The 24,594-nt window shown below is 39.9% G+C and overlaps 1 protein-coding gene across 1 annotated transcript; it reads left to right on the top strand.

Moving 5' to 3' along the window:
• The first annotated feature begins 2,736 nt into the window (after positions 1-2,736).
• Positions 2,737-24,186, top strand: pkib (protein kinase (cAMP-dependent, catalytic) inhibitor beta). The gene is made up of 3 exons (XM_071500712.1): positions 2,737-2,950; positions 21,587-21,738; positions 22,327-24,186. Exons 2-3 carry the CDS (start codon positions 21,597-21,599, stop codon positions 22,407-22,409), a joined length of 225 nt encoding a protein of 74 aa, XP_071356813.1. The 5' UTR covers positions 2,737-2,950; positions 21,587-21,596; the 3' UTR covers positions 22,410-24,186.
• The last annotated feature ends 408 nt before the right edge of the window (positions 24,187-24,594 follow it).

The raw sequence follows: 24,594 nt of genomic DNA, 5'->3' as shown, positions 1-24,594 counted from the left end.
TATTTCCACTTTTATTTCCAGCAGTAATAAGTATTCATACTTTGATTCACACACACTGCTTGTCCTCTAAAAGATGACTTGATCTCTGCGGGACATCTCTTCTGTGGATAGCTACATATAGGAGACACAGGCTATCATGGTGTCAGCCAATGCATATCTTTTTTGTATCTTTTGCTGTGTTGTCAGTCTACCAGTCACGAACACCTCCTGTCATTTCAGAACCCATTATTCCCACCCTGTTCAGCAGTGATCCCCAGTGTGAACCATTATTGCTCATCTTTACACTTAACACCTAGTGGAAGTAATATTCAGACCTCTTAGTTAAATAAACACCACAATGCAACCATAGTCCATTACAAGTAAAGGCTCTATATTCTAAAGCCTGCTTAAGTAAAGCTGGAGAAGTATTATCAGCAAAATATAAAATGACTTAATTGCACTGCACAATTGTTAATATCGATGCATCAAAGTATAAGCAGCATTTTACTGTTGTAGCTACCCAAAGAGCTAGTTTTAAATACTTAATATACAATTATATATATACAATTTATATTTATTTTATGGACTTTTGTCTAACCTTTGCTTGTGGCTTGTGCTGAATAATCTGACCTTTTCTAATTCAAGCAGTTATTTAAAGGGTCAGAGGGGCAACCAGTGCATCTGTTTACAGTGCAGCCAAACAAACTCGTGTCATTTTAATAGTCTTTCAATAATCAGATTTTTTCCATGACAAATGCATTGCATTTCCCTTTTGCCTGTGCAATTATAAATGCCACCCCATGTTTCACCATGGGGTGGCATGCATAAAATGCATAAAATCATGGCATAAAATCATGGCATGCATAAAATCTTGCAAAATGTTTTTTTCATATGACAATGAAAACTTCAATACAGTGGGATCATCACATCATGTAAACATGCTAAATGGCTATTGCTGAAAAAACAATGACCATAAATAGTATCAAGAACAGAATCTTAATGAACCTAGCTTTGAGTAATATGTATAATGCATTAAAACATGTATTAATATTTTTCTGCTCTAAGGAAGTTTTAGGGGAAGGCATTACTAGCCCACACCCACGATAAGATCATTGAATAGCCAAATTTCATGGTCATATTGGAGTAAAATAGGAATAATAATGATTTAGTTTCACTAGAGGAAGCACACACTGAGCAAACAGGAATGACAATGAAGGTCAGACAGTGAGTTTAAAGCAATAGGGGGCACACCGCCATCTGTTTGTGTCTAACCTTCAGAAACATCTGTGAAGAAATGGTTCCAGTGCAAAGATAAAGTGTCTTCTTCTCCACACCTTTATTTCCTCACATTCTAAAGAGCAACAGATTCACAATATCCTTAAAAGAAATCATAATCATGGTTCTAATTAATGCCTGTGTTAATGAGGAGTATTAGATGATTTGATATTAATCAGGTAACAGTCTCATTATGTTATGTTATGTTATTATGTTATGTTATGTCCATGTTCAAATATTCCTCTAGGGACTGATAATGGTTAAAGCGACTGTTATTCTGTTCCTAATCTTTGATATCTCTGCAATAATCCCGTTCTGTTTATGTGCAGTTCAGTATTATCAGTCCAGTATGTTCCCCCTTATCGTCCTGTGGTCCTTGTTGGTAGCAGTGAGTTCATGGTCATGCATTTTACACGTTTATCAGTGCATTAATGGTACTTTGCTGTAGTACTTGTCATCAGCTGATGAAATTAAATGGGATGAAGAACACAGCATACTGAGAATATAAAAGAGCCTGTTGATTGGAACAAACACAGCATTTGAAAGCCGTGAAAATACAGTTGACTTTGCTATTACAGGAGCTATCTTCCTCTGTTACTAAGGTGGTAATGGCCTATCTACAATAGTTTATTATCCATCCAGCAAGAATGAGATAGGGGCTGATAAAAGACTTTGTCCATATAACTTGGGGCTGAGGACAAATTAGTGGGTGATAGAATTCGATCGATTGACAGGTGAAAAGGCGATTCCATTTTTTAATATTTGAATGTGTAGACAAGGTGCACACCCTGACTAAAAAGACAATGGTACAAACCTTTGTGCAGCAGTGGCAAAACAGCCACGTTTAGCGGGAATTACACGGGAAACGGTAAGACTGTGACTTCAAAATAAAACAAAATGCTTGCAATAAATAGAAAAAAATACTGAAGTGCTAATGCCTATAGCAATAACATTGATGATTAAACTATCGAGTATTTCGAGCTCTGTTTAGCTGAGATGGTATTATTAATGTCACATAGAGAGCTTCAAATCAGACAGGAAATCCACCAATGAAATGATCTTTCATACCTACAGAACAGGATTGAACTTTGTCAGAAAATGTATTTGAAATCCATAAATTATATATCGGTCTGGGAAAAAAACATTTTAATCTTTCACAGATTTACTAGATTATTTTCTTACTGTTGTAATTTTCATTTTAAAGATGAACAGAATCTGCTACATGTAAATATAACTTATGATTACATGCTTATATAACTTGGGGTGTGACAGATTTATTTAGGGTTAGGGTCCTTACACCATTTGTTTGCTTTTCTGCAATGTTGCACTTTTCCTCATGGATATAAAGCTTTCTCAGGAGTTGTTCCGCTTTTACTTTGAAGGCCGGGTCCCCTCTCTTCCTGTATCCTCCGTGCTGACCGCATGCACCTTGACGCTCCTCCCTGTTGCTGCTGGGGGCACGGTGAGGCGCTCGGCTCTTCGTGTGGTGTCGCCGCTGCTTAGTCCACGATGCCGCGGGTCCAGCGCGTCAGCTGGGATGAGGCCGTGTGATGTGTCGCGCCGGACGGGCTCCCTGACACTCCGCGCTTTCTCCTCTTCGCCCCTGCAGACGATGGTATCTGGCGGCTAGTTCCAACTTCGGACTCCGTGGTGTTTTTTTTTTTTTCTCCTCGGCGAAGCGCACTGAATTCAGTTGGTGAGTGTCCGTCGTTGCGCACATACACAGTCACCTGTTCTGCTCCACAGGTAGGACATCAGACTGGCTGCGGCTGCGGCTGCGGCTGCGGCTGCGCTAACACAGCGACCAGCCTCCGACACAGGCAGGGGAGTGATTGCTGGAGAAGAAGCTGCTGGTTACAGCAGAGCATGCAGGGAAGAGGCAATGAGGCATGCCGGAGCCATTATCCGCACAGAAAGTGTGGGGAAAAAAACAATCTAAACAACAACAACAACAACAACAACAGCAGGAGCTTAAACAACAAATCCTTGTGATCAGTTTATCTGCCAGCATCAATCATCTGTGGCATCAGCTGCAGGCTTGTTAATATTTAACAGTGTTCTATAACAAATGTCAAATACAGGCCCACAGTAGGCTCCAGTCAACTCCAGCAGCCTGTCACCTCCATATGGGCTCACAGCGTTGAGTAGCAGCTCTGAGGCAGCTGGATTATCTGCCTTGATTTATTAAAAGGTGCTTAAACCATGACCTTCAGATGCTGCTAAGGATATGGTGAACAGATAAATGGAACCACAGTCACAATGAGTCAGTCTAAAATCAGCATATATAATCTGAAGTGTGAAAAATACTGGGAGGAATCTGTGAAGACAGACCCATAGCACTTTTCCGAATGCAGTTAAGAAGTAGTTTAGCTGGTCCAGTCAATGTCAGTTTCTGAGGGCCGAGGCTAATGGCAATTCTGTGCCAGCATACAGTGTTTTAAGAGGGAGCACTCTGCATTCCTACAAATAGACATAATTAACCACTTAGGTCATAATGAGATGCTGAAAACCAATACTGCATAAGTCTAACTATAATTAATTTTTTTTATCAAACCCTTCAATCTGCTAAATATAGCTAATATGTAGTGTGTGTGTGTGTGTGTGTGTGTGTGTTTTAGCCCTTTCATGTCCTTATCCCGAGGAGAGCTTCTATTCTCATTCAGATGAGTGTCAGCTCCACATGTGTGCTAAGGCATGTGTGCAGTCCTTCTGCTCTGGTGAATACAAAAAAAGCACAGAATTTGAAACACATGTTAGTGTGTCTGTCTGTGTGTAGTCTTGTCTTCTTGAACGTGCTTTATAGTGAATCGTTAACCAGGTGAGGAGAATGAGGCCTGGGTCTGCTGGGGTACCAGCAGCTCCTCCCCATTTTTCACATTTGTTTTAGCTCCTGGGCCTTTCCTTTAATTTCATGATTTCACCCATGTTAATTACATGTGTGTGAGGCCATGTTTGAAAATGAGTCTCATGTCTTGGTGTTGGTCTCGGTGGCAGACTGCCGTGGTGCTTCTGAGATACACTGATCAGTACCGGGAGTTTTAATTTTGCATGTTGCTGGAATTAGTGTGTCTAGGTTTGGTGGCCTTTCTACTGGCTGTCACTGCTCAAGCTAACTTCAAAGTTCTTCTTTTGTTTAGTCATAAAGAAAAGAAAAAAATGGGATCATGGAGCACATCACTTCCTGCCATTAATGTTTTACTTTGAAGCTGCAGTAAAAGATTTATTTTGGTCACCTGATAGCAGTGGAACAAGCTGTAACCACAACACTGACATATGTTGTATCACCTTTCGGTCCTTATGCTGAATGTGTTCGCTAACAGTCGCCTGTTCATGCATCTGCCACACACGTAGCAACATTAACGTACATTTGAAGTCGTGTTTCTGGCCACCTGAAGAATATTAGACCAATATAAACATTTTAGTTGGCTCCTGTTTTGGTCTCCACCAACCCTAGAGATAAATATGTGGCTCTTTAGCTGCTAACTGCTCCACTGTGACTGTGTCTGTCTGGTGCCAGGCAGGTAGTGCGCAGTGGGTTTATAAGACTTTTTTTTTTAGCAGAAAACAGCAGACTGCTGCAGCTAAAGAGGCTATTGAGAGCGCTGAGAATTAGCCTAAAAGCAATAACTTCAAGTTTCGTAGAGTCGAGTGATAATTTTCTGTAGGTCTGTCACTTTTCACATTCCACATAATAACTTGATTTATTGTTGACAAAAATGAATAGTCAAGTTAAGTTGACCTACAATATTGTATGAATGTATTGTAAGGATTTTAGATAAACACTGGTTGCAGTGAAGAGCTGGCAGGGGGAGTTTATGAAGGCAGCGCTGCTTGATGTTTTAGAGGTGGCCGATCTGACCCAATGGCTCAGAGATTAGCAATGAAGAAATAAGATAAGGATAGTGAATCTTTCAAATGTGCAGTGGGGGAACAGTAGCGTTATATTCTTGGCACCACAGTCAGTTCTAGTCATATTTAAATTCCCTTAGTTAATATTTAGTCATGGGACGTGAAGGTACCTTGCTCACGCCGTCTTCGCAGGCAGGCTGCTCTGTTCTGTCATCGCTGGGTGAATCATCTGACATCCTATCATCTGCTCTCCTTCCGCATCCTGCTCTTTCTTGGAAAATCAGGCTTCGTGTCAGTGTGTGTTAACACAGATGATGGCAGACAGATGATGACATCGTGCCGCGTGCCCTCCACCCACCCATTCTGATTCTGGAGACCCAGAGGTGCCAGACTGCTGCTCAATCTTTTGTCACTAACCTCCTGAACTGCCTAAGTCAGCCTTATCTTCAGATTTAACAGGGAACAAAGGCTGTCACTGTAATCGGCAAACAGGTAACTGCTTTAACTATAAAATCTGATTAATCTGCAGTGGCCTCGACGATACTTAGCAGCTTATCTTCATCCCCTATCTAACACTTTCCCTCATTAGACAGCCATTACAGACGGTGTGGGCCTATTCAAGCAGAATTTGACCAGAGTGAACAGTCTGCATGTGTGATGGTTTTGAACTGAATCTGTTAAAGGCTGATTTATTGTGTTGATATTTCAATACAACACCCATTTGCTTCAATATCAAACAACAAAGCTCTGGAGAGGCTGGTGCTGAAAGTATAGTTGATTCATTTATTAGTTCTTCACTGGAAGATTGGTCAACAACAATGTTGATAACTGATTTATCATGTGAGTCACTTATCAAGCAACAAATATAGCTCGTGCTTGTTGTCAATGACATCTCTATAACTTGAATTTCTTTGGGGTTTGAAACAAACAGAAAGCAGATTTTTGCTTTGTGTTATTAGCATGTTTGTGTTTATTCACCCTAAATATCCAATGTGTTGATTGTACAGAGGTTAGCTGTAGCTACACAGCAATTTTGGTATGTATGAGGAGTTTGTCAGCAAATTTTTGGCTTGAGTAAAAGTGTGATTTTGCATCAGTTTGTTTCCACCATGTCTCTACATTGACTTTCATCTCTCAACTTTGAGCCATACACCTTTAGAGCAATTGAAGATATCACAATGAACTTAATTGGGTAATTGTGTCGGACACAATTTTTCCAACATTTTATGGACTAAAATAAGAAATATTTAAAAATGATTTGTAACAAAATTCTCGTTATAATTTGACTGACTCAGTATCAAAGAATTGTCAAGTACCAAAGGCAAATGTGATAAAACGTAATTTTAACTATTTCTGTTCAGCTATTCTAATAGGTCTAGTTTTCTGCTAATTGATGACTGAACAGAGTTTATCCCTTTTACACTTGGATCAAAAAACAAATGACAAAACTTCAGCAGCAGTACTGAAAGCTTCCAGGAAATTGTCAAAAAAATATAGAAATAAATAAATACAATTGTCAAAGAACATCATATACAACTGACCTTACCAACCAAAATAGTGACAGACGAATTGCAAAAAAAAAATACTGACTTGTCTGGATGGGGTTGAGGCTGCTTTACAGGTTCTGTAAACTAACCAGGTCTTTGATGGAAGTTAGGATAGGTGATAGGCGTAGGCGTTTAGATAGCGCCAACACAAAAAAGGCATTTCACTGTGATTATCAGGTCATGATGAGCTTGTTTTCAGACAACATTTAGCATTTGGCATTTTTTGTTCAATTAAAATCAGGGTTTTGTTGAGAACCATATTCATATGTGTCACACTCAAGTAGTGCTAATGTTGTTTGGGCCTTTTTTTAACCTCCTCTGACTCCTGTAAAATTGCAGATGAAGCAAAGAAAAGTCTTCCTCACTTTTGAAATGTGTGTCTGTGCAGCGAGATAAATGACAGCCAAGGGTCGCCTGCCACAGTTTTACCACCCGGCACACAATTCAATTCCCATTGATTGGGGACCTTGCCACTTTGAAGATGGGAACAGTAATTTGCCAGGCTAAATGCTAGCCCTTCATTATCCTCTGCATTGACCAGTGACCTATAAGAGTTTACTGCGGGCCGGTGCTTCTGTAAAGCCCATTGCCCTTTACTGTCACCTATGGCTGGCTGCCATTTGGCTACAGCCACTTTTATCTTCATGCCATTAAAACATGTCAGTCAGTTTTTCCCCCACCTGGCTGTGGACGACATATTAGACGGCGGACATGTTTTGGAGAGATGTAGAGGACGGAGGATGATAATAGGAACAGAAGCTGCGTTAGACCGTTCCGACCTCAACCTCTCAGCGCCCATTTTCCCAGCAGCCCAGCCTGACCAGAGCCAAGGGGGTGGCAGCATAACTCAATAGACTTCCCCCAGCACGCCTATGCCCGGCTGTATGGGAAAAGGACTGTGGTTCGTCAATGTCATCTCTCCTGCTGCCAGCCTCTCCATACTGATTAGACAGGAAGGGGACAGTAGGTGAGCTGGGACGGTTCTTCTGTGGAGACAAAGAGTTTATTGTAATTCCCAAGGCATCTATTCAGTCCACAGATCAGTGACCTTTTTCAGTGCATCAGACAACACAATGGGATCAGATGCTTCCTTTCCTCCATAATTACTGCGTGGAATTCGTCTGCCCTGGAAACGGGCACAGCATCTCGAAACGCTCTGTCAGACATCAACCGTGTGAAGAGCTCATTCTGCCGATCGGCCAATGGAGTGGCTGTGAGAGGGTGAGAGGTGCAAATGCTGTTTGAATTGCGTTTTCAAGAGGCAACACCAAGCATGTTTTCAACTCAGGATGCCTCTCTGCACCTGCCAGCTTTCCACATTTGTACCGTCACATTGTTTTGGTTTTATTGGGCTTGAATTAATCAGTTTGACACGAACACAGCTTTGTTTTCTAACACATTCACTATCACAACTCTACAAGATGATAATAGTTGAACTATTGTGTTTCTGAGCTTGTTCTACTTCCCACAAATGACCAAAAAACTAATGCAGCTTTAAAGGTGCCTCATGGTTATAGGATTATGGCTGAAATAAATAGGAATAATTTATTAATTGACAGTTAATGAGTGATGTGACAATAAACTAATATCTGTAGTCCTGTGTTGGTCAGACAAAACAAGCAGTGTAAGGAAATGGTGACAGACCTTTATTTTCTTACATCCTTTGGACCAAATGATTCATCAGTTGACTGATGAATTAAGAGAGTAATTGAAGATCTGATGTGAGTCAGTTTAGTTGTCTTTGTAATCAACATTTGCTCTAAGAGACAGTTTGAGTTACACGCTTCAGTTTTGATTAATCTCTCCTTGCGGATGGAGATGAGACCTGACACTATTTATGTATATTTTATGTTATATTTTTGGGCAACATCACAACATCACTTCGTTTGCCTCCCATGGTGCCAACTGAGCTGGATGTGGCTTCTGATCATGGTCCTGGAAACCTCCCTGTGGAGGTATTCCTGGCACGTCCAAATGTGAAACAAAACAACTTGGAAATTCCCAAGGAGATCTGAAGTAAATGTCAAGGAAAAGGATGCCACTTGAATTTGGCTTTGGATCAGGATGGATAGATAAGTGGAAATCCCAGGGTTTCTACAGGCAGAGATGAAATCCTCTTCTGTCGCAGCTCTCTTTCATCCCCATTGCTGAGTGCAGCTTTAATCACAATCACAAACACAAACACAAGACACTTCTGTTGATGCAGGGTGGCAGTGTGTGTTGGCTTTGCAGATTTTTTTTTTTTTTTTATGTGTGTTTGATGCCCCATTTGCCAGGGTTGTTGTCAGAGAGTGCCAGAGGCCCATGGGTGGTAGCCAGCGTGCAGGAGCTGCACGTGCAGCCGCGGCCACCCTGGCTGCATCGCTGTTGACATGACGGTCTAGTTCGGAGAGCGCCCGGGGTGGAGGACGGCCTTGGTTACACTCTTCAAAACAACGGGCTTTGTGCTGAAATATTGATGTGACGGCAGCACACACTGTCCTCCTGGTGTCACACATGTATTGGACATGTGTGACGCATAAAGTAGATTTATTCTCTTGGCCTTGTTGCTGCTGCCAGGGTGCAACTGATACATGGCTTCTGAAGGCTGATACTACCAGTTTTGAATTAAATATATTTTTAAAGTAATTTATAAAGCAAAACATGCCAAACATTCTGTGTTTGCAGCCTCTCTAATGTGAAGATTTAAGCTTTCCTCAGTTTTATATCAAGTTCAGCAACTTTGTGTTTTGGGATGTTGATCAGACAAAATTAGCACTTTGAAGATGTCACCTTGGGCTCAGATGAAGCCTGATGGGTGTTTTTCATCATTTCCTAGACATTTTTAGTCCAAATGATTGTCAGATGAATTGATAAAAATAATTGTTACTTGCAGCCCAATGGACTGTTGTTAAAGCTCAATACTTTTTTGGTGCTGACTGAAATGTGTCTGTTACACCGTGCAAACTGTGAAGTGCCCGTAAGCTGGCAATTGATGACTGCTAATTTTGGTAATCTTATTCTTTGATAACATCATTCCTTATATAAATCACTTAAAATTCAAAGATCATTTTACACAATTTTCTGTTTCATTTTGGTTGATTTTTGTATAGACCTTTTTTCTCAAGGGAAAAAAGTTTTGTTAAAAAAAGAAAAAAGTATGCTTTTATTTTTCAAAGTAATGCTGAGGTTTTCATAGTCAGACACTGCATCAAAGGAAGTGTTAAAAGTATGCTGTTTTAGCATTCAGCTGTCAATCGGTGGATTACTTTGACACTACAGGAGACTTAAAGGTGCTATTTGTAAGTTTTGCTATTACAACATGGCCAACGTTAGCATTAACAGCTGTTAACTTACCAGTCATGAAGAAATGTTGCAAGGTCATACTGAGATACTGAGTCACTGTAGCGTCCAGGCTGCTCTGAAGAAATAGCACTGCTCAGAATACCTATTATAACCTTTGTGTAAACACAATGATAGCTGAAGCTTTTAGTAAACAGCTGTTAATGCTAACTTTGGCTATGTGCAGTAGCAAAACAAGCTTACAAATAGCTCCTTCAGAAACATAATGATTCTCAGGAAAGGTCTTGAGTCATGAGGAGCTTATGTTTTCTATAATTTCTAAGTGACAGTGGAAATCAGTGATAATAATATGAGCCACACTGAACCTCAGAATATGTGCATCATATCTGCGTGTTCATATTTGACTGAGGTATGACTTTGAGAAAGAGTAGGAGTTTTCACCGCACGCAGTATCTTTGCACTAGTCCTTCAACTCTCCTGCGCCCCCCATGGGGAGGCTCACAGTTTGAAGACATCTGAAGTAATGTATCTAAAAAACTATCAGTTCTGTATCGGTACCCGAACTAAGGTATCATATACACTTTTAAGCCATAGACTGAAAGTTTTTTGAACTGAGCTACAATATTTTCATGTGAAAAAAGTTTGCAGTGACTGAAACTATTGTATTGTGTACTTGCCAAAATGCATCTCAATAATGTAATTTTGTTACACCCTCTCCGCCTGGTCAGCCATGCTCAACAAACTCCACACCACAGTTTGTAAGGAAGGCTTCCTGTTATAAATTTGCAGTCTCCAAGCCTAAGCTAAGACCAACCTGATGACATCACCAGGGTTGTTTTAACTAACAAAACCAACTCCTGCTGGTCTGAAGGAGGACATTACACAGCTGTGTCTGTTGACTAGTAATCTGGCATTTATGTGTAACATCTGTGGAGTTCCATGGTAAAGCACTGGACTCAAACCAAACAGACAAAGGTGGAGGACAAAGGCCACCAATCTAATTAGCCACTAAATCTAATTAGCCTCAGAGGGGAGCTTCATCAATGGCAACATTGGTGTCATGTGTGTAGCCACCACCAGGCATAAATAGGACATTCTTTATCGGACAATGTGATTTTATTATGTTTGCCCTTCCTGATGGAGCAGATTGGAGGGCCACTTGTGTGTGGTCAGGATTAGTGAATAATCAGTGCTGAATCAGAACGAGAAGTGTGAAAGTCACGCATGCCCCAAAACAGTCTGTTCTTACTTGACATGTTCTGTGCTTCAGACCATCCTCGAGGCCTCTGCCAGCCCTGCCTGCCAGCCGTTCTTTACAGCTCTCTGTCAAGTGTGCTAATTGTTGTAAATAGCTGGGTGCTCTGTTGTTGTGATTGACCCTTATGAAAAGCCGCTCAATCTGTCTCATATTTGGCAATGCAGAGGCCACTTTGTCGGCCTAATTTCGTGTAATGGCTTGTTGTTGTTATTGCACATTAAATGCAGTTAATTACAGAGTGGGTGGTTTGCTTTTAGATGCTATTTGAAGGTCTGTAGCAGGAGGTGCTCTTTGGACCTTTGTAGCACTAAACAATATAGCTGAATGATATCAGTGAGTGCTTGTAACTTCCTTTTAGTGTTGTGGGTTGTTTTAAAATTCAATAACAATGCCAGCAGATATATATATATATAACTGTTTAATTCTATTTAGACCATTAAAAATAAAAGATAAGAACTGACCCTTGATGTGTACAGTGGTATTGTGGCAGATGATTTAGCACCGAATATCTTTCAGAATTTCAGAATACACACAATAAAGAAAAGCAGTGGTTCTCATTTGTAGCCGACAACCATCAGTTTTGCTGTATCAGCTGTAGCTAGCTAGCTAATTAATGCTAACTTCATTAGTCAGTCTCCAGCTGACATAGTGCTAATGAATTAGTAATATGAAACTACAATATGACTGATGCTGAAGCTAAACAAGGCTGGACAAATATTGAACTACAGAAACAGCATTGTTCTTGTATTGCAGATTGAGCCAGTATTATAATGCAATATTAAAAATACAATTTTAATTCAGTTTCTTCTCATCCTAGTGTAATCCTGTTTGGATCATATTTTTTATGCATCATTGTTTGTACTTCTGGAGCTGCTGCAGTGTGAACTTTGTCAAACCAAATGAAGAACAGGACAAAGCCGCTAACGGTAGCTTAACCCTGACAAAGCAGCATAGGTTTATTCTAAAATAACCCATAGACTGCACATAAAAGAACATAACATACCCCCCACCAAATAGCACAAAGGTAATGATGTTAACATATGATGCATTCCTTGGCTTGGGGAGCAAACTCAAGTACTAGTAAGATAGTTAGCTAGGAATGCTAACATTTGCAGCTGAAGTCAGAGCAAACACACTGCATCCTTTCTTTATTGTGTAGCTCTTGTGTTTTGCTTTTGGAAAGGCTGAAAATAAAGACACCAGCCTACTCTTGGAATAGCCGGTAGGCTTTCTCTTGCTGGACTTCCATTCACAGAGCTTCAGCATGAGAAGACCTGCCGTGCCTAGTTTACAGATGCTATGCCATGATTGGATATTTTGGTTTAGCAAACAATCAATTGAATGCTTCCTCCAGAATTTGATTATTATTTGGTTGGAAATCCTCTGAAACAAAATTCACACCATCATCAGACACACGTGTCCGAGTCTGTGTTTAAAGAGTGATATTAACTGATGATTTCCAATTAAAGACATAGAACATTCTTTCATTTTCAAAACATTTCAGCTTGTACCGTACATGCCCAAACCTGTCTCACAAGACCTTGACGATTTCTCTGTCACCCCCCCCCCAAGCCAGAAAATGATCTACAAAGTAAAAGCCCACACTGATGTGTTTTTGTCTGCAAGTGCTGGCTTCTGCAACATGAAAGCAGGCAGCCATAGTGAGAAAAAGATCCGCAGATCAGCAGAGAAGACGGGAAGATCTGCCTGGTATGTCTGTGAGATCCGAGGGGAGGCTGTGATCACGCTGTCTCATTAGATCAGTCTCACCTCTCTGCTTCTCTCTCCACTGAGAGTGCTTAGGAAGAAAAACACAGCTTTTTTTTTTTTTTTTTTTAAATCAGGGCCGTACTTCTATCTTTTGTGCGTGTGCTTAACCTAGTGTGCACCTGTTACTGTGAATATGATGAGTGAAGCCTTGTTCCTCTCCTCACACACTTACTCAGGTGTTAAATTTTGCATAGAACTTGACAGTTTTTCACTGAATTCATCTCATCTGATGTCATATCAGGCAGTTTGTTATTTCTATTTAATCAAATTTAATAGTTCTGAATAATTATTTTGTAATTATACCTTCCTACCTATTCCACATTCTTAACTGTTTTCACTGTGTTCCTGTATTATTTTCACTGCTTACCTGCAGAAATAATCCACCTCTTAATGTTAACATCAAATCAGATGTTAACATATTGAGACATCTCCACGAGCAGGAAAAAAAAAAAAAAAACCAAAGCAGCATAAAGATAGCTTCATCTTTGGCTCCCCTCCTCCACTATATAGCTGCCTTTATAACAATGGTGCAGTTTCCATGGCAGCTAGAGTCATGTTAAGCTTTAGGATAACAGTGGAAAAAAGTGGGGAGAAGGACAGGGAATAATCACAGGGTTTGAGGAACTAAAAATAGCAAGGGACTTAATCCCAGGCATTATTTATTCATCTAAAACTTATCGTGTCTGCGCCAGCTGTGTAAACACAATTTCTGCAGTTCCTTGTCAAGTGGGAAGGCAGTTTTCTGACCTAAACCCCCACAGTCTTAATGACTGACTAATGCCATGACTATAGGAGAGGGGGGGGTTAAAGTCACAGCAAAAAGAAAACACTCTCTGGCTGGACGTGCATGGTTTGGATTTGCTGTGGTGAGACTGTCTGGTGAGGAAAAGCAATCTATTATTATTCCCACTTCCTTATTATTAGACAAAGCATGAGGGTAAGGAGTGGGAGAGAATGACATGAGAGTGAATCGAGCACAAAAGCATGCACAAAGACAGCTTCTCTCAAAATCACCAGAAAATGTGACAATGTCTAATTCAATTGCTGTTATATGCACAGATTTGTAATGTATAGTAATGTGTAGCGGAGCTGCAGTCTGTGCAGTGACTGTGGACACTTCTCTCGGGTCACACTGCGAGTGTTAGACTGATGAGAAGCTGAATAGAGGTCAGCCTCAGGCAGCAGGCAGGGCCAGGCTGCTTGGCTCGGAGAACTGATATCTATCATTGTCTCCCGTTCGGAGAGAAGAAAGCTTTGATGGATGTGGCTTTTTAAAGGCCCCTACCAGCGCTGATATTTTTGTACTAAACCTGCCAGTGGCTTATATTTTATACTAGTGTTTTATATGAATAAACAGTCTACAACTAATTTAACACCTAAAACATCCTCTGAACACTTTTGTAAGACCATGACACTAAAACCTAAAGGTCTGTTTTGAAGTTTTGAAAAGAAATATGTAATTTCAAGCACATCATAGGGATAATAGAGACATTCTTCATTTTGTAGATTTTCAATTGATTCCTAGTGTCACCTGGAGAGTCTTTTAGCTTGGCCAACATTAGTTTATTGCAGATATATCACTATCTGCATATACTGTATATTGGTGGATATGTATCAAGAAATTCCAGTAGGTGTGAGGTCCTTTACTGCATTTTTACACCAGCATGTGCTGTGTCTTCCTTTTTTCAAGTTGACTTATCATTTAGTTGTAGGACCAAATTACAGTTCTCATTCTTACTTCCCCTTCGTCTTTTTTCTTCTTCTATTGTTTAATGGGGGACGAGCCTGCAATGTAATTTGAGTTTCAGTCAAGCCTTTTCAATGATATTTGTATTTTGCCTCTAATTTGTACCAAATTACATCCATTAAACTCCCTGAGAAATCACACAGAAATTTTAAGAAAACTTTGGTCCCCATGGAACATGTAGTTTCCAAACAATGAGATTTATTTTTGCTTAACAGTCAAGGTTTAGTTACAAGTTTTTTCAATTTTCACGATATTCCACTGGTGTCGCAATCTAATATATTTTCAATCCGTCGAAAACGAGGAGTGATTTTACATTTCACTTATATTTTCAAGTCATTCAAGTTTCAAAAATTACATCCTTATAGAGCCGAATACTCAAATCAGAGTTTTCCCAACCCATGTAGAGAGTGGGTTTCCCAGAGCCTCGTCCTGGTTTATTACTAAACACAACACTGTCTGCACAGGGAGATGAGGATGACAAAAACATGTCACATTTCTTCTGGCTTTGATGGACATGACATTTTCAAACATCTTTGTTGATGCATTTCTTGTCCAGCTGGTGGGTCATTAAATGTCTTAAAACTGTCCCTTATATTCAGTTACAGTTTTGACATTGTCCCCAGTTCCTGCTGTTTATTTATCAAGCATGAAACCAGTAAGCTGAGTGTCAAATTCTCGCATTTTTGTATTTTGTTTGCAAAACTAAATGTTAAAGCTTCTTCAATTAATATTTTACCTTGATAATATATGAAGTGATGACATGTATTGTGAAAGGCATCATTCATAATGACATATACAATGAGAAATATCAACAACTGCAGTTTTGTATTTTAGCATCTTTGGTCTCAACTATACAGCTTTGATTTACTTTCATTGCTCTCATCAGTGTCATGTCCACAGGGAAAGCTGTGATAATCCATGAACACTACCTGCCCAGGCGTAGCAACATGCTGATGAATGTAGTGGTTCATTTAGCAGCTAAAGAGCCAGACATTTGTCAATAGTTGGTGGACACCAAAGCAGAGCTCAAAGAGACTTACATTCAAAGTTACTGTACTCTAATTGCTTGTGTTTTAACTACACTTGACACTTGAGATCTGTGGCTCCGTTTGTTTAAAGAAAAAATGTTGTTTTGTGGGAAAAAAGCTAAAAACCTAAAAAATAAAAACGTATGTATTGTATTGGCGCCAGCAAAACTGTTACATGTTCATAGGCTTTTTACAAATTGCATGCACTTTAAAAATGATAGAGAACTACTGTTAAATTAAAGTGCATTGCTGCCGCTCTACGTTGTGTGACTTGCTGGCAGAACTTTGTAGGAACAATCATCAAATCAGCTCTAAAAGTTGAAACTCATCTTGGTGCATTGACACTCAAATGATGTACTAATGTAATGAGTTCAAAGTTCAAAAAATGAACTAATAAATGAAACAAATTAAATTATAGAATACATAAAAGTGCCAGGTGACCAGGTGAGTCAAAGCAGTAGTAGTGCACTGCTATAACCAATCTGGCTTTAGACTGAGGTCAGACAGCCCACCTAATTAACATACTGACACAGAAATAGATAAATAAATCAATTAATGTCAAACATTTGAAAACACAGATGCATAATGAATGAATAGATTTGTAAATAATAAAATAAAAATGAAACTTCGAAATACAGAAATAAATGCATATATAGTATATATATAGTAATGCATAAATAAATAAATGAATAAATATATAAATAAATATATTGGTAAGTAATTAAATAAATACAAAGATAGACATAGAAATGTAGATATCCAGATTTAAAACCCATGAATACATGTAATAATGCATTAAAAAAATGAATAGATGTATAAATAAATAAATGCAAAAATAAATACATGTAAAAATGGAGAAATATCCTTTTTCATAACCAAAGTTTTTTGTATTTATTTATTTCATTATGTAATGCATTTATTTATTTATTTATTTACATGTCATTTTTTGTCCTTCATAGAGTGCATCCCAACTGTGGTCAGTCAGGTTCTACAAGGTTTGTAGGATCTGTCAATAGCATGTGAAAATTTCCTCGTCGGGTTCTTGAATGGAGTTTGGTTTTGACATTTTTTCGCCACAACAGGGGAAGCAATACGTCAATTGGTTGCCTGGATGCACAGAGCTCTCAGTGTCTTTCTATAGTTTGCTTTCTTTCGCTTGCTCTGTCCGTGGTGCTGAAAGGCTCCATTCACCATCAGTGAAAACGTATGTTGAGACAAGCTTTTCTTTCTCAGGGTCCTTGGACTTGTATTTCTGCTAAGAATAGCTGGCGTTTTCTGCAGAAGCCAGAAAGCACTGAGAGCACTGTGTGGTTTGATCAGAGACAATGCCTTGTGCCTGCTGTGGTCAGAGTTACCCTTGAGAAAGTGATGGCCTGTCTAGGCTCAGTGGTGCAATATACCTGCTTTGTTAACAAACACATGGAATATGGCATGGGTGAAAGGGCTTTTTACACTTGCACATATCCAACTGGCAAGATATCAGAGGACAATTTTAGCTGTGTGGTTATTTACACGGTGGCACTGCAACACGGAGGATGTTTCAAGTACATGCAGTATAATTTGTTGCTAAATTATAGAGGTCACTGTGTTTAGAAATAGCCCAGGTAGCAATTTGCAGCATTAATGAGCTCCTATTTAATTGCAGAGCTGTCATGTGAGAAAGAAATGAGAAAGATGGCCTTTTTATCCTTTTTTTTTTTTTTTTAGTTAACATCTTCACACCCTCTCTGTAGACAACCCTTGACCTGTGACAGTTCTTCCATCAAAGGCTTTTATAACTCCACCTTGTTGCGTAACATACCTGCGGCTTGTTCCTGTGTCTGACTAAGCTGCCGCGGACATCATCGTATCTAGGTCAATTTTTCTTGACAAGATAATCCCATCTAAACTGTTGTTGGATTAACAGCTAAAATAAACCTGTTCAGATGATGGGTCACTGCCTGTTTCAATCCGACGGCTTAATGAAAGTTACCAACCAGATGTTCTAATTAGGGCCAGACTATTGGTGGGTTTCCAAGGCCGTTATTGACACTGATATTTCTGGATTGAAGCCACTGGGAGCTGATGTTTTGCAATGGCTGTTAATATTTACCTAAAAATTACAAGCAGTAAAACCCCTGAGCTGCATTTATATCATCACTGGATACTAAAACAAAGCTTACAACATGTTTATGGAGGGAAATGTCTTCTTAAGGTTGACTGAGGCAAATTTTACAGACTAAATCCCCGAAGCTGTTGAGGAAAATCCTCCCACATCACACTGGAGGCTGGAATTAAATAAAAGGTCACCGTAGACCTGACACCACAGCAAGTGAGTACATCAGACAAAGTCTTGTTTTAGTTTTAATTATCCAGATTAACAGTCACATCCAAGCTTTTCATTGATAATCAGCCGTTTAGCTTGACAAGCCTGAAGCAGGAAGAAGAGACAAGCTGTGCTAACTGCCCTCTCTGCTGCTTGGCTCCGATTAGACTGCTACTGTCGGACTCGTAGTCGAACAGCGGCCTCAAGTCCAGGACAAAGAGCAGCTTTGACATGTGGGGCCTGACAGGGGAAACAATGTTCTGGATTCCCTGGACGCCTACAGTATGAAGTCCTGCTAATTTAATATTGCAACTGCAGACCAGTTCGCTTCAGAGCACTTCATCTCAAAGACCTGAAAGTGGAGTGGTTGTTGCTCACCCTGAGGTCACTGAGGCCATGTCCTCGGTGTTTTCATCTGAATTTGGGGTGTAAAGGAGCACAGGGGAGCTTAGTTTGACTTCAAAATACAGGCTGTGTCTTGTACACCAGCAGGGGGCACCCCAGAATGACCTGTTTAACACACTCATAGTCCCACTGTTGCTAAGCTTGTTGTTTACATTGCTAACCAAACATGGGGTAAACTATGGTAGAGAGGTAACGTTTGAAATCATCTTGCATTTAACACCATGAATGGATGCAAAATGCAACTGTCTTATAGTAAAATCAGCTTGTGACTGAAGTGAAGCAGCTGAGGTGCAGCTATGGAACAATAGCTAGTCTAGGAATGGGCTGCATTTGGATTAATTTGTGCAAATCGTTCGTTAATTTGAGTTTGTTTTAACCAGATTTTTGAAAAAGTGACAGTGTGGATATTTTTATTACTATTTTATTGGGTTACTTTATTATTGCTAAGAAATACAGGCTAAGAAATCATAAAAAGGTTTCAGAATTTTAACGAGAATTTTATTCTACTCTCCTACTCCTGTGTAGTTTTTTAAGTACAATTTATACTTATATGCTAGAATTATCAAACTTATAAATAGGGCTGAACAATTAATTGAAATATTCTCAAAAAAGCAATATGTCCAATGTCCACATCGTAGGAGCTGCAATATCATAGCTCCAAACCATGTTCTCCAGAGATAAGGAAACAAGCCCCAACAAAAATCACATCATCATCATCATGTTTTAGATTTTTTTCCAGTGAAAATGAAATGCAAAAAATTACCATTCCTACTGAAATCATGACACATATCTAAAATGTCTCAAGTCCCGGCTGTGGCCAAGGTTCTCAACAGGACACATGAAATGTGCAACAACATTTTGACTTGAATAATTAATTACTGCATTAATTATTAGTGTCTTACTGTATGTTCATCCTAAAGTATGGCTAGGGATGCTGTGTGTGTGTGTGTGTGTGTGTGTGTGTGTGTGTTAAATAAATGTTACCAGTCATGTATCGTGATCAAATAATCCGTCGTGTCACCGTTAATCAAACATAACCATGTAAATGCTGCCATTTCATTGTGTTTACATTGCGTTGCCTCCTCCCTCTCCCCTGTGCAGAGTCACAGGTCTAGTTGTCAGCATTTTGTCAAAGTGGTGGCGGAAATATGTTTATGTTCATGAAATTATTAAAAGAAATAGGCCAGTATGAACTACTGTGGCTTATATGAGCTCAGTGTCTAAGCTACAATAGCGCTTGAGGCTAACAGATGGCCAACCTGTGGCCCCCTTTTTTCTTTTTTTTTTTTCTGGAGATCTAGATTGTGCATTCGTTCAAGTGTGTATGTGTGTGTGTTATAGCTGCGAGTATGCGTTAACTCACATGCCATTCCTTTGTTGAGAGAGAGCGATGGGAAATGGGATTTTGCTCCACAGAATGGTTATTTAAAGCAAAGCAACACAACAAAGGAGGGAGACTGGGAAGAGAAAGAGAGATAGTGAGAGAATGGATTCGAGTCATATACCTGCCAGTGGTGCTTTTCTGTATCGTTGCCATAGCAACAGCAGCTTGCTGTATTTGTGTGTGTGTCTGTGTGTGTGACAAGGGATGTAATTCTGCTGGTCACCAGTGTAGCCTAGAGCCGACTCCCCAGCTGCTGGTTGCCATGAGCCCAGACAGACGCATCCTCTGCTTCAATGATAAATCTTTTCTCCTGGCGCTAAAATCACAAAACAGATTAGGTACATTTTGTTTTCTGAGATATGTCAAGATAAACAGACACTGCTGGCCTCTGTAGTACCCAAAATGTGCCATCAATCATTTTAAAGGTCCCATATTTTATGATTTTCCGGTGTTTTAAGTGGTGATATCCATAAGAAGATATATTTGTGGTTTTGAGAGTCAAAAACCATCTCAGTGTAGTTTTACATCTCCTCTCTCAGGCTTCTCTCTGGAGCTCTAGTAACAACAGGTCAGTCAGCCAATCAGAAGAGAGGATCTGAGCTTGTCTTCTGATTGGCTGAGTGTCTTCTGAGTGATTAAATTAAAATATAGCAGATTTCAGATAAAAACGTGAAGAAATCCAATCCTGCAAGGTTGGATGGTGGGTCGAGATGGGTGTGGCTGAGAGCGGTGACTGCTTTGTTGTTACATCACAAAGTAACAGAAGTCCTGACAGCTGGTTTTATGGCTCAGTGTCTGAATACAGGCTGTGTGCATTTCTCTGTGGACTGAGGCTTTGATACTTTCACAGTATTAATATAGAATCTAGACCTGCTTTATAATCACAAACACATGGACATCTACCTTTATACAATATGGGACCTTTCAAAGTGAAGTCATTAAATTGATCAAGGTAAATATCAGATTAGAGCTATTCCTTATAGCAGCATATTAATAGAGATAAATAATAATATAAGTTATAAAAATTGTCAATAAATATACATTATAAATATATATAAGAATAAATACCCTCATAAAAACATTGTCCATTATTACACATAATAATTGTTTTGCACGTGAGGACTTGTTTTGGGGGCTTCTGGGTTTCTGAGCCTGGTTAAAGGGAGGGTGGTGAACAGGGTTTGTTTGGGTTTGTCCAGGATGTGTTTGGGTGTCTCATGATGCTAATGGCTTGTTTGTGAAAGCAGCTCAAGTGGATGTCGCTCAGGTTTTTGAAGTTTGGAGCTGATGATCTACTGAGGTCTTTTTGACTATCCGCTGCTGAATGTGGTCTGTTGCGCCTCATGACCCTCAAAGAGAAGAGGCGCTGTTGGGCCTTCTTGACCAGGTGTGAGGTGTTCAGGTTCCAGGTCAGGTCCTCAGAATAAAAACTTCCAAAAAGTCCACCTGAAATATACTTGCGGTAGAACTTAGGTACCCTCCCATACAGGGGTTTTCCCCACTTCACATGCAAACAGGACAAAAGCCCTCAGACTAATTTGATGGTTATAGAAATAAGACCCCTGTGATGATGATATCACAGATCACTTCAGTATACATTGAAATACAGTGAATAAATGTTTTCATTACAAGGTACTTCTTAGTAACAATACAGTAATGAATTTCTGCATTGTTACTAAGAAGCACCTTTTCTTTCCTGTTGGAAGGCGCAGGCAGAATGTGAACACTCTACTCTCTCCCTCTTTTTGATCGTACAGGGGTCCTGAGATGACGGAAGTGGAGCCAGTGTTGGACTTTGCCTCCTCCGGACGCTCCGGGAGGCGAAATGCGCTGCCTGACATCCTGGGCTCTCCAGCAGGCGTAAACCCCGGAGACCTGCCTCTTAAACTAGCTGAGCTGTCCCTCAAAGGTAAACTAACTCTGATATCTCCCCCACTTTAAAATCTGATGTTTGTTTCTGAGTATGAAAAGGTTCCTGCCGGGAGTTTTGTGGGATACATTTTTTTTCAGTTGGCGTTTCAGACATAGAAAAATGATGGGGCACACTGAGAAATAATCCAGTCTAACATGAAGACAATTGAAACCCAACCCAGGCCTGACACTACTAGTTACCCAGGTAGATGAGTGTGGCCTGACTCAGGTCCAAATATGGCTGCCAGATATGACAAAGATTTTGGGGAGTTAGGACTTAGAGTTGTTTGAATCTGAGAATCAGTTCCTGTTAGAAACATTTGGGCCAGCGTCGGGGTTAGGATTGCCTGATGGGAATGAGGATTGGACCACTGTTGGGCCGAGCAGCTCTGGTTGCATGTTACCTTTGGTGCCTTTGTAGTGTTTTTTCTTTATCAGAATAGAAGCTGTAAAATGACTCAAAATCAAAACGTGATGTTAAATCATTAAGCCATTAGTATTTATCAACAAAACCTAATTATTTCTTTTAACCCTTGAAAATAACAGCAACATATTTCTTATTGTGTCTGTTTTGGTTTGTGCGCAGATGGTCCAGGAGGGGCCCAGTCACCCACGGCGGAGGAGCCCCCAGCGCCGCCGGAGAGCTCAGAGGGGAAAGAGGGATCGTAGGGACTCGTTTATTTACCTCCCTGGAGACCTGCAGAAATAACCTGAGAGATGGGATGAGGAGCGAGATAGAGGGGGCGACCTGTGGGAGAGAGTGCGACGGTCTGTGGAGAGTCAGTCGGCCTGTTTAACGAAGCAGCTGAGCCACGGAGGGAGAGTGACGGACCGACCACCTGAGGACTGAAGCCGGGAGCTTAGGACTTTTTGGGACAATCTGAAAAGAGTCAGACGTTACTTAGTGATAAAACTGACTGACTGTGTGTGTGTGTGTGTGTGTGAGTTACACACTCACCGTGAGAATCAAAAGGACCACGACAGATTGTATACTGTACACTACTATTTTTGTATGATTTATTTAAAACTAAAGGAAAACTGGAATTCATGAGTGAGTCTGTAATATGTACCATTACCTGCAGATTTTTCTTTAACAGTGACGTGTGTCATTTTTACACTGACTTTAGCGGGACGGGGTGTGATAGCAGCTTTTTATGGTACATTTGATTTAACTGGGAACTCTTTGGTTTGTCTCGCTCACTTGCGCTTTTACACTAAATGTGTATTCTCTACTATAGGTTTTCAATCCTGAGGTCGTTGTACAGTGTATCTACATTGTAAATGTACAGTTTTTACCCCTCTTGCCCAGACTGTTTCAATCCTAGCAACAACGACCAGGGATTTGATGCTTTTTTTTTTTTTTAGCTGTCCATATGGTGCAAGATGATAATGTGGAAGAGCTGTCTGTATCTTGAGACATTCCTGTAGAGAATAGTATCCCACTGCCAACAAGGTACTCACTGCTTCATTATAATACTTAAAAAAAAGGCTGTGATGTACTTTTGTTTTTGCTCAAGACTGCTTTTAAAAGTCTCTTCACTCTCCAAACCTCTGAAAATGTGTCTAGTGGCAGTTTACAACTGAAACCGTGTGTTGTTCTTCTTTCTCTGTGAAGTACTGTTAACCACTCTTTTGGGCTACTGATATTTCCTCAGTTTTAATAGGAGATATCATCACTCATCTTTACTGCTTGAAATGTAAATTAAAGAAAAAAACACTTTTGTAACATTCTGCAAAACCTGCATTTGCAGACCCAGGAGAAGCATTTAACTTTTTTATTTTTTTTTTTGAAGGCTCCTCACATGTGCTTCTTATATTATCAACAGCATATGCCCGCTGCCTGGGTAAGGGAGGAATCATCAAAGCAACAACACAATGTGTTTCAAGTGCTGAAAGTGGCAGCACACTCGCCTTCTGCCTCTCTGGAGTCTGTTCACACTCATCAACACATGAGAAGAGCTGTGAATAGGACGCAAGATGGAGAGCGAGGAGCACAGCGAGGGTCCACGGTTTGTCAGCTATCAACCCACTGCTACTGTATATATACTGTGTTGTAGTATAATCCATGTGTCATACATGCTACCTGTATGATTACCTGACTTGCTGTACCCGCAAAGAAATGATGTTCTGTAATTGTTTCTATTTGAAGATTTGTCGTCGGTGGCCGTGTCTTAATGTGGATGTGTTTAAAAATGCTGCGAGGAAAGCCCGGTGTGCTGCTGCCCAGTGTCTGTTTCTGGATGCTGTGCACTGCTAAAGCTGATGAGGAAGTGTTCATGGTCTGATCAGCACTTTTCGGTGAGGGGTGACGAATCAGAGGTTTATTTTGTAGTGTCCTGATCTCTAAGTGGTGCATATATTTTACTTAGCTGGATTGAATCCCTTCTGTTGATTCTATCTGCTGGTGAAAATTGCCATATTAAACCCACAAGCTTTACATATACAACTGTGTGTTGAATAGTGTCATTTCTATGCATTATTTGTCATTTCTATCAGTCCTGGTGCTTGGCTTTTAGATCTTGGCATACATACTTTTTTTGGCATATATGGATAATATTAAAATGATAATGATATAATTTAGTATAAGTGTTATGCCATGGTACCTGGGAGAGTCAGATCAATCCACATTTTGGTCCAGACTGGAACAACAACTAGTGGATAAACTGCTCTGAAATTCTGATTTCAATGTTCCTGAGAAAATGAAGCCTGCTGATTTTTCACATGGGCCACAAGTGGTTTAAAGGTCATATATATATATATATATATATATATATATATATATATATATATAAATATATATACACTTCTCTAGTGTTTTATTTGAAGTGTTGATCTCCATAAGAAGATATATTTT

The sequence above is a fragment of the Trachinotus anak genome, unplaced genomic scaffold (assembly GCF_046630095.1).
Source record: "Trachinotus anak isolate AG129_WGS33_773 ecotype Australia unplaced genomic scaffold, CSIRO_AGI_Tana_v1 ptg000016l, whole genome shotgun sequence".
Classification (NCBI taxonomy): Eukaryota; Metazoa; Chordata; class Actinopteri; order Carangiformes; family Carangidae; genus Trachinotus; species Trachinotus anak.
The sequence above is the reverse complement of the archived record's forward strand: the minus strand, read 5'-3'. Positions and strand labels throughout refer to the sequence as shown.